The sequence below is a fragment of the Zea mays genome, chromosome 8 (genome assembly GCF_902167145.1).
Source record: "Zea mays cultivar B73 chromosome 8, Zm-B73-REFERENCE-NAM-5.0, whole genome shotgun sequence".
Lineage (NCBI taxonomy): Eukaryota > Viridiplantae > Streptophyta > Magnoliopsida > Poales > Poaceae > Zea > Zea mays.
The window spans coordinates 91,913,269-91,924,517 of NC_050103.1; the positions used below are offsets into that span (position 1 = coordinate 91,913,269).

The 11,249-nt window shown below is 44.8% G+C and overlaps 1 protein-coding gene across 1 annotated transcript; it reads right to left on the reverse strand.

Annotated features, from left to right (window-relative positions):
• Window positions 1–9,996: 9,996 nt before the first annotated feature.
• On the reverse strand, window positions 9,997–11,180 carry LOC103637092 (zinc finger CCCH domain-containing protein 39). The gene is made up of 3 exons (XM_020543044.1): window positions 10,512–11,180; window positions 10,114–10,386; window positions 9,997–10,008 (listed from the first exon to the last, which is right to left on the reverse strand). The coding sequence occupies exons 1-3, from the start codon at window positions 11,151–11,153 to the stop codon at window positions 9,997–9,999; spliced, it is 927 nt and encodes a 308-aa protein (XP_020398633.1). The 5' UTR covers window positions 11,154–11,180.
• Between the last annotated feature and the right edge of the window lie 69 nt (window positions 11,181–11,249).

Below are 11,249 nucleotides of genomic sequence, written 5' to 3' on the forward strand. Positions count from 1 at the left end.
GTGCCCCCTTCGGGTATTTAAGTTTTTGGGCATAATATTGAGCTTCTCGTTTTTCTTCCTTAGAAAGCGTCTTTCCCGAAGCATGTCGGATGATGTAATCAATACTTTCTTCCAAAGCTTCGGGAGCAAGAGTGGCAACCTTTTCAGGCGAAGTTTGCTCTAAGGTTTTTTCTTCTGTTATTTTCTCTTTAACTTCCGAAGGCCCAGCTTCGGCACTAGCTTGGCTTACTGCAGTTTCAATTTCGACCGGCTTTGTTTCAACTTCGGTTTGCATTTTTGAAGCCTCGGTAATTTTCTCTGAAGGAGTAGAGCTTAACGCCTTTACTGATTCTAGCACATCTAGTACATTTGCCATCCTTCTTCTTTTGGGAGTTGCCACAAGACCTTTTTGTGCCTTCGGCACTGTTACTTCTGCCGAAGGGCTTAAAACTTCTAACATTTTTGTTCCTTCAATTTTCGGTTCTTCAGCCTTATCAGTTTTCAACTTAGCTAGCTCGGCTGAGGGTACTGTTGGGGACTTGTTCTCAAATGCTATGAGTTAAGAACAAGGCAACACAAAAAATGTTAAACGTTAAATTCCTTCGTCCTTCGAAGCATTATTTCCCTTGGGATATAATGATTTTCAGACGAAGGTTATGAAGGACATACCTTCATCAACACAACATATAACAATGAAGAAGGAATCATATGAAGTATAAGAGATAACATAAACAATTATGTATTATTATCAACTCATTTCTATTTTATTATTACGGAAAAATAGAAATGATATCAAATTACAAATGTACCTTCGGTTTGAAACAAGGTGAGAGTACAGGCGTGACGTAAAAGCAAATGCCAAGTCAGCGTGAACAGTACGGGAGCACTGTTCATCTATTTATAGGCACGGGACGCAGCCCATGTAAAATTACACCCATGCCCTTTACATTTGCTAATGACTCTATAGTAACCCATCGAGGTCTGAATAGCCTTTTCCTTTTTAAGTCGGTTTCCTTTTCTGCTATCGTGCCGAAGCTCTCCTGCACATAGCTTCGGCTCTGCGTCAACCTTCGTGTTCTTTGCGCTTCTTCACACTGTGGTTCTGATTCGAATCCGAAGATACCTGTTCATGTATTATACTCCAGAAACATTGTTAAATCATGTTTTTGAGGACCTTCGGAAGCCGAAGGCCCCCAACAGTAGCCCCTCGCTATATTAATTTGTTAGAATGATAAATTCAGATTGCGATATGAACGAAGGCCCTAAGCCGAAGGTCCGAAAAAACATCTTCCCTTTGCTAGAATAGCAACAGTCAATGACAAGCGGGGTCCTCCAGCTTGCAACGCACTATGCGTATAAATAAGGGCACACCACGAGCTCATTTGACACGCTTTTTGCCATCTGCTCTGCTTGATTTTCTTAGCTCTTGCTTTCCAACAGTTGCCTTATTTCTTAAGTTTTCTGAGCTCCTGAACTTCGGATTTGAAGTTTTCGTCAATTCCGAAGATAAAATGTCTCAAGACAAGAAGACAGTTGCTGAAGCGAAGCTAACCAAAGAGGAGAAGCTTCTTAAGGAAAAAACTGCTGGATTCATCGAATCAATTGCAAAGACCAACACAGAAAAGATTACAAAATAAATTTTGGAAGGCTTATCTGAAGATACCGATGACAGCGATAGTTATGATGTGGAAAGTGGGGGCGAAGACTCCGAAGATCGGCCTTGGCGTCCAAATCACGCAGTCTTCGGAAAGTCGACTATCAGGCAAAGTCATCTTGATAACATGAGAGGAAGGTATTTTCGAGACATATCTATTGTGAGGGCTGACAACGCAGACAGGACTTCTCCTGTTCCCGAAGAGAATGAAGTCGTGATCTACCGAAGCTTTTTCAAGGCTAGGCTTCGGTTCCCCCTAAGCAGTTTTGTGGTTGAAGTTTTAAAGATATACTAGATTTTTCTTCACCAGATTACTCCCGAAGCCATCATAAGAATGGGAATCTTTGTATGGGCTGTGAGGAGTCAAGGTTTGGAACCAAGCGCAAAAGGTTTCTGCAGTATGCACGAACTTTTATATGAGACGAAGCCCTAGGGTAAGGAGCAGTATCGCAACAATTTTGGTTGCTACAGCTTCGTTGCTTGTTCAGGCTCAAGCTGCCCAGTGCCAACCTTTTGGAAGAGGTGGCCTGGAGATTGGATGAAAGAATGGTTCTATGTGAAAAATGATTTAAAGGCACGAGAAGACATTAAAGATATCATCATGCGTCCTATCTGGCAGCGCTTCGGCCTTCGGAAACCGAAGGTAGAGATTGATGAGGCAGCCGAAGGATGCCGAAGGGCCTTCGACGCGGTTTGCTCTTTCATCGGGACAAGGGACCTAATCCAGGAGCACATAGCCTTCAGAATATGGCCACTTTTAGAGAAGTGGGAAATGCCGAAGGAGACTGTTACTAAAACTGGCGAAGGAGAGCTGGTTCGACTGAAATACAGCTTCAAATATGGAGATAAATTTGATGAGCCAAATGATGACTGGCTGAAATGTATCGAAGCTACAAGTGATGAACTGCTTGGGCCGTACTCCAAAGCGGAAGATAATGTGTTATCTGCGGCCTTCGGAAGCCGAAAGAAGAAAAGGCTAAATAGAGTTTTTGATGCTATTGGGTTCATGTACCCTGATTACCGCTACCCACCACGGGGGCAGAAGAGAAAGAGTGCAACTTCCGGGAAGGATGCTGCTTCAGCTGCTCCAAGCGAGCCCGCGCCGAAGAGGAAAAAGGTGAAGGTTCTTACTCACCGGCCGCGATATATTGAACCGGCCGTAGTGCCCGAATTTGGCGGTGAGACCTCTTCGGCTACTGAAGCCAAGGAACCTGCGCCTACGCAGAAGATTGAAGAGCCGGCTGCAATGCCGAAGACATCCTCAGCCAAATTAGCTGAGCCAAAGGCCGATAATATAGGGGTCGAAGAAACAAAGATATCAGAAATTACAAGCCCTTTGATAGAAGTGACAGTGCCGAAGGCACAAAAAGGTCTTACAGCGACCCCCAAGAAGAAAAGGATGGTTAACGTACTGGATGTGCTAGAGACGATAAAAACTTCAAGCTCTACTCCAGGAAAAACTGCTGAAGCTTTAAAAACGCAGACTGAGACAAAACTAACCAAAGCCGAAGCTGCACAGAGCCAGGCCGAGACCGAAGCTGGACCTTCAGAGCCCACCAAGGAAAAATCTTTGGAAATCGGAGAAAAGGAGGCAGAAAAAGAAGCTACAAAACAAATTCTGCCTGAAAAAACTGCCACTCCTAATCCTGAAGCATCTTCCGAAGTTCTCGATTATATTGTATGACATGCTTCGGGAAAAAGGTTATCTGAAGAAGAAAAGCGAGAAGCTCAATACTATGCCCAGAAACTAAAATATCCAAAGGGGGCATTGATATTCAACGGCAGCGGAGAAGAAGATTTCTTGTATTGTCTTCCAGACAGCATGGAGATTTCTGTCTGCCGGGAGATGAGCAGAAGCTTCGGATTCCCGACACTAGAAGACGGGCTTTCGGTGTTATCAAAAGATGACTTGGCCGACAGCTTAGCATATAATAGTTTAAAGGTACGAGAATGAGCTTTTTGTACTTAAAAACAAAAGATTTTTTATTTGCTTATACTTAATACCGCACTCCTTTCGTAGGGCCTCATTCTTAGCAACGCCCTCCGGGCGCAGGAAAGTGCCGAAGACGAAGGATGCACTATAGCTTTGAACAACCTTCGTTCCGAAGTAATTGAACTAAGGAACGAAGGTCTTGAAAAAGATAAAATATTAAACTCATTGGTGAACAAAATAAAAGAAGACGAAGCTACTTCCAAAGCCCAAGCTGAAGGGCTTAAAACTTCTAACATTTTTGTTCCTTCAATTTTCGGTTCTTCAGCCTTATCAGTTTTCAACTCAGCTAGCTCGGCTGAGGGTACTGTTGGGGACTTGTTCTCAAATGCTATGAGTTAAGAACAAGGCAACACAAAAAATGTTAAACGTTAAATTCCTTCGTCCTTCGAAGCATTATTTCCCTTGGGATATAATGATTTTCAGACGAAGGTTATGAAGGACATACCTTCATCAACACAACATATAACAATGAAGAAGGAATCATATGAAGTATAAGAGATAACATAAACAATTATGTATTATTATCAACTCATTTCTATTTTATTATTACGGAAAAATAGAAATGATATCAAATTACAAATGTACCTTCGGTTTGAAACAAGGTGAGAGTACAAGCGTGACGTAAAAGCAAATGCCAAGTCAGCGTGAACAGTACGGGAGCACTGTTCATCTATTTATAGGCACGGGACACAGCCCATGTAAAATTACACCCATGCCCTTTACATTTGCTAATGACTCTATAGTAACCCATCGAGGTCTGAATAGCCTTTTCCTTTTTAAGTCAGTTTCCTTTTCTGCTATCGTGCCGAAGCTCTCCTGCACATAGCTTCGGCTCTGCGTCAACCTTCGTGTTCTTTGCGCTTCTTCACACTGTGGTTCTGATCCGAATCCGAAGATACTTGTCCATGTATTATACTCTAGAAACATTGTTAAATCATGTTTTTGAGGACCTTCGGAAGCCGAAGGCCCCCAACAGGTACCTTCGACATTACAGCCGGATCTTCAGCCTTTTGTGTAGGAGAAATGTGCTCCTTTGATTTAGCAGCTGAAGAAGTCTCTCTGCCAAATTCAGGCACCACGGCCGGTTCAATATAGCGTGGCCGGTGGGTAAGGACCTTCAACTTCTTGCTCTTCGGCGCAGGCTCATCTGGAGTGGCCGAAGCAGTAGTCTTAGTCGAAGCAGCAGCCTTGGTCGAAGCAGCAGTTTTCCTCTTCTTTCCCCGTCCCCGCAGCGGGTAGCAGTAGTCGGGGTAAACAAAACCGATGGCATCGAAAACTCTATTCAATCTCTTTTTCCCCGGCCACCAAAGGATGTGGATAATGCATTATCTTCTGCTTTGGAATATAGCCCAAGCAGTTCATCACTTGTAGCTTCGATACATTTTAGCCAGTCATCATTCGGTTCATCAAATTTATCTCCGTACCTGAAGGTGTATTTCAGTCGAACCAACTCACCTTCGCCAGACTTGGTGACAGTCTCCTTCGGCATTTCCCAGTTCTCTACAAGTGGCCATACTCTGAAGGCTATATGCTCCTGGATTAAATCTCTTGTACCAATAAAAAAGCAGACAGTACCGAAAGCCTTTTGGCATGCTTCGGCGGCTTCGTCAATCTTAAACTTTGGCCTTCGAAGGCCGAAGCGGGACCAAATGGGGCGCATAATAACTTCTTTAATATCTTCTCTTGCCTTCAGGTCATTCTTCACATAAAACCATTCTTCCATCCAGGCTCCAGGCCACCTTTTTCGGTATGTTGGCACCGGATAGCTTGCGTTGGGGTGGGCAGTAAATCCATAACAACCAAAGTTATTGTGATATTGTTCCTTGCCCATGGCCTTCGTCTCATATGCAAGTTCATGCATGCTGCAGAAACATTTCGCGCTTGGCTCCACTCCCTGGCTTCTCACAGCCCAGACAAAAATTCCCATTCTAATAATAGCTTCAGGGGTTATCTGATGAAGGAAGATCTGATAAATTTTCAACACTTCGACAACAAACCTGCTCAATGGAAACCGAAGCCCAGCTTTGAAGAAGCTTCGGTAAATCACAACTTCGTCTTCCTCAGGGGCATGGACGTTGTTGTCTCCGCCAGCTCTTACAATAGACATATCCCGAAAGTATCTTCCTCTCATGCTCTCAAGGTGATTTTGCTTGATGGTCGATTTTCAAAAATCGAATGACTTGGCCTCCAAGGCCGGTCCTCAGAATCTTCACCCCCACTTTCAGCATCATAACTATCACTATCACCAGTATCTTCAGACAGGCCTTCCAATATCTCTTTTGTAATCTTCTCTGTATTTGATTTTGCCATTGATTCTAAAAACCCAGCTATATAAGGATTAACAACCTTCTTCTGCTCAAAGAGCTTCTCCTCTTCGGTTAGCTTCATCTCTGCAGCAACTTTCTTGTCTTGAGACATCTTTTCTTCGGAAATGGCGAAAATGTTTCCTTCAAACCGAAGCTTAGAAAGCTTGAGAAACTAAGCAAGCGTTGCTGAGCAAGGGCTATAAAATTGAGCAAACAAAGCAAGTGGCACAAATAGTGTACCAAATGTGGTCAGGGTGAGTTCTTATTTATACGCTCGGCGCGTTCCAAATTGGAGGGTCCCGTCTGTCATTGACTGTTGCTATTCTAGCAAAGGGAAGGTGTTTTTTTCCGGACCTTCGGCTTAAGGCCTTCATCCATATCGCAGTCTGAATTCGTTATCTTAAACAAATTAATACTGCGAGGGGCTACTGTTGGGGCCTTCGTCCTCCGAAGGTCCTCAAAAACGTGATTTAACAATGTCTTCCAAGTATGGCTTATGGACATGTATCTTCGGATTCATGATAAAAGCGTACACGATGAGGAGCGTGATCGTGACGAAGGTTGCTGTTGCTCCGAAGCTGTGCGTAAGGAAGCTTCGGCTAAATCGCAGAAAAGGGAACCGACTTAAAAGGGAAAAGGCCATTCAGTCCTCATAGATTTTTCTATAAGCCAATAGTAAATGTAAAGGGCATGACTGTAATTTTTCATAGGCTGTGTCCTGTGCCTATAAATAGATGAACAGTACCCCCGTACAGTTCACGCTGATTGACACTCGCTTTTGTGTCACACTTGTACTTTCTCGCCTTCTAAGCCGAAGGTACCTTTGTAATTCAGTATTGTTTTTATCTTTCCATGATCATATAATTAAGAGTGAATAATATGATATGATTGTTTACGTTGTTTCCCATGTGCCATATGTTCCTTCTTCTATTTTTACATAGACTGCTATGATGAAGGTACGTCCTTATTGACCTTCGTCTGAAGATCATTATACCCTAAGGGAAATAATGATTCGAAGGACGAAGGGTATTAACATTTAACATTCTGTGTTGCCTTGTTCTTGATTCATAGCATTTGAGAACAAGTCCCCAACAACTTATATATTTGCTTTGGTTTGTGTTGGCATCAATCACCAAAAAGGGGGAGATTGAAAGGGAAATAGGGTTTAACCTTTTCCTATAAATGATTTTGGTGGTTGAATGCCCAACACAAATAATTGGACTAACTAGTTTGCTCTAGATTATACATTCTATAGGTGCATAAAGGTTCAACACAAACCAATAAAAAGATCAAGTTAGGGTTCAAAAAGAAAGGAGCAAAGAAACCCAAGTATGCCCTGGTCTGGCGCACCAGACAGTGTCCGGTGCACCATAACCGTACAAGTCCGAACTCGCCACCTTCGGGTTTCTGAGACCGCGCTCCGCTATAATTCATCGGACTGTTCGGTGTGACAACGGAGCAACGGCTCTTCGGCGCAACGATCGACTGCATAGTGCCCCTGACAGCGCTACAGTTCGCGGCAGAAGTCAGAGCAGAGGTCAGAGGCGCACCGGACAGTGAACAATGCCTGTCCGGTGCGGCACCGGACTGTCCGGTGCCACCAGAAGTCAGCGCTCCAACGGTCGACCGCGTCAGAACCCTAATAGTTGGGTAACGTGGCTGGCGCACCGGACTCTCTGGTGCGCCCATCGACATCATCCACCCCAACGGTTGAATTGGTGGTTGAGGGCTATAAATACCCCCCAACCACCTCTACTCCAACCATCCAAGCATTCATCACTCTCCATTCAATACAAGAGCAATGTGCAACACTCCAAGACACAAATCAAAGCCACCGATCTGATCAAAGTCCTCAATTCAATTCTAGTGTTTTAGGACTTGCGAGAGGATCGTTCTTGTGTTTCTTTGTTGCTCTTGTTGCTTGGTTGGCTTTCTTATTTCTCTCATTCTTATCCTCAAAGCCTTGTAAGCGAAGCAAGAGACACCAATTGTGTGGTGGTCCTTGCGGGGTCTAAGTGACCCGGGAAATCAAGGAAGAAAGCTCACTCGGTCTAAGTGACCGTTTGAGAGAGGGAAAGGGTTGAAAGAGACCCGGTCTTTGTGACCACCTCAACGGGGACTAGGTTCTTTAGAACCAAACCTCGGTAAAACAAATCACCGTGTCATCCGCTTTATTTTCTTGGTTGATTTGTTTTCCCTCTCTCCCGGACTCGGATTTCATTCTAACGCTAACCCCGGCTTGTAGTGTGTTTAAAGTTGTAAATTTCAGTTTCCGCCTATCTACCCCCTCTAGGCGACTTTCAATTACTTTACCCAAAAGGGACAAGCGACGAGGCGTCGTTGCAGAGTATAGGGAGGTTCTCGGGTCGAACTGCTGCGATGGTAGTCCGGACGAGGGATTCCTATGCTTCATTCTTCCTGAAACCGTAGTGGGTTTTCTCGAACTAGTGGAATTTTGGAAAGGCCTCGTAGTGCTACCCTGCCTCGCTTTCTCGGTAGAGGTGTATGGAGTCCGTACAATCCCGTGGCAAATGGGTAACACAACTTGTGGGTAAAGATGCACAACCTATGTAGAGTGTAAAACTGGTATATCAACCGTGCTCACGGTCATGAGCGATTCGTACACTCACATGATTAATTTATGGAATTAAACTTAATTTGTCATTTGCATTGCATTGTGGGTGTTATTATTAATTATGATCTCTTATTTAATTGGTTGGTATCTACTTATACTTAGTAACTGCTAATAAAACTTTGACCAACTTTAAAAACTATGCTCAGTTTTAACCATCCTCTTTGGTAAGCCTTACGCTTCACATGAGCCCCACTATAAGTGAGCTCATGCACATTATTCCCCACAACTTGTTGAACGATGAACGTATGTGAGCTCACCCTTGATGTACTCACATCCCCTCAGGTCAAGAACATGTACCGCAGGATGAGGAGCATGAAGGATGTCGCGATGAGTTCGTGAGAGGTCTAGACCGTTGTCTCCTAGTCAAATATGGTTGCTGGATCGTTGTCTTCGTATGATGTAATCATTTAACTATTTTGTACAGAACTCCATTATATATTAAAGATGTGACATTCATATCTGTACCATGAGTTATCATATGTGTGAGACTTGATCGTAGCACACATCTGATTCGCGTCCGGGTTTGGCCCCTAAATCCGGGTGTGACAAATATCACTTTGTTATCACAAATAAGTTAAAATAAGTTGTACAATGCTAGCTTATTTATGTTCCCAAAGCAATGTTTTAGCTTTATATTCTTCTGTCATAATCCAACTTATATAATATAGGATGGAAATAAACACACCCTAAATTAGTTGTGGTAGTCAGTTACTCCTTCGGTGTACTATTAGTTGTCGTTTAGGACAGCGACACGATCTAAATAATATAATTTTGACCAATATTTTTTTGTTAAAATACAAATAAACTCTTAATACATTAATACTTTTATAAAAACTTGTTAAGACAAATCAGTGTATATAAACATTATGTTTTTAATACTATAAGTCAAAATTTTATAAGTTTGACTGAAACCTTATCCAAACGACAACTCATAGGACATCGGAGGGAGTAGATTATACTCCATTATTTGACGTAGAACTTATATAACCTTCCTTAGAGCCTGTTTGGTTTCTTTAGTCTATAGACTAAAGTTTAGTCGAGGGACTAATTTTAGTCTCTACCCTGTTTGGTTATAGAGACCAAAATATTCAGAACACATTAAATGGCTCATAATAAGACTAAAATATCTCTTAACATTCCCACGCCATTTGTGCAACTGAAATAAATGAGGGGTAAAAGGTAGAATTAATATGGTTTAGTCTCTTTTAGTTATCTATTGAAGGATTAGAAACTAAAACAATTTAGTTCCTGTTTTAGTTAAACCGTTTAGCTATTTAGACACTAAAAATGAATAGATTAATCTTTAGTCAATAAAACCAAACGGGCCTTAATAACCCAGCACAATTCGAGAAATTTGCTATTATGAAAGTCCGCCGGTGCGGCTTCGACGAAATGGAGGCTTAAGAAAGGGATTCGCTATTATGAAAAACTAGAGAAAAGCCTACACTTTAAAATAGAAGTGACGATTGTATTACCAGGTAACGTCGATGATTAATCAATGATACTCACACCGTCTCATACATCCGTTACCCTCTGTTCTCGCTACCAGAAACTGACGCTCAAGTCGCCGCCGCTCGCACCCGTCGCTCGCCCTCGTCCTCGTCGGCGACGCGCGCAGCCCACCCGACCCAACTGCTGCCTCCGTGAGCCGGCAGTGCTCACCAAGCATCCGAAGGCTCAGCACGGTGCCGGTCTCCTCCCACTTGTTGCAGAGCTCTGTCTTCAGCATGCCCTGGTTGTACACCTCGAACTGCAGCCCGCCGTTGAGCTTCTCCTCCTCCTCCCCCTTCACTCCGCCTTCCATGCCCACTAACACGCGCTGCTGTTTGCATTGCCACAGTGAGAACAACAGACGAATAGGTAAGAGTCATGGACTGATGAATGATCGAAAACTGGACCCGGTCACGACATCGGGGGAAATGGGTTGGTCGTCGTTGATCTCACCGAGCCCTTCGTTGGCTTGGACGCCCGATGCTTGCCGTTCTGGATCATCTTGAGATAGCCGGGCGAGCGAACGGAGATGCTCTTCGGCATCACTGGTGTAGCGGGCAGCGGTGACGGAGGAGGTGGCGTGGTGTGCTCCTCGGCGAGGCGGAGACCGCTGAACTCATCGGCGAGCCTGCCGCCGACCACGTTGATGCGGCGGGCGAGGTACTCGTTGGCGACGCGGAGCTCATCGTTCTCCTGGCGGAGCGCGGCCGCCTCGTTGATGGCGTCGGCGAGGTACGAGAGGCAGAGCTCGAAGCGGTTGACCACCTCCTGGTACTGGAGCGCGAGGCGCACGAGGCGGAGTCGACGCTCCGCGACGCTGGAGGCGGTGGCCGCCGCATCGTCCCCGTCTTCGACGACGGAGCCAGAGTCGGAGGAGCCGCGGGACAGCGAGTCGGCACGCGGCGACGGCGAGGATAGCCCGGGGCTATTGACGAAGCGGGAGGCGGTGGTGGAGTAGCCGCAGAAGCGATCGCCGCCGAGCGAGGAGAGGCTCGAGGAGAACCGCCCATCTCCGCCAACGCCGATGTCGAAGGGATTGGGCCAAAACGCCGCGTGCAGGCCGTCGTGCTGGGCCGGAGCGAGCACAACTTCCATGGCGCCCCCGCGCAAACCACCTGGGACCTGCCCCTGTAACCGAATCGGATCAAAACGTTACGGGAAAATCCAAGGAAACTCAGAGCAACTAAACCC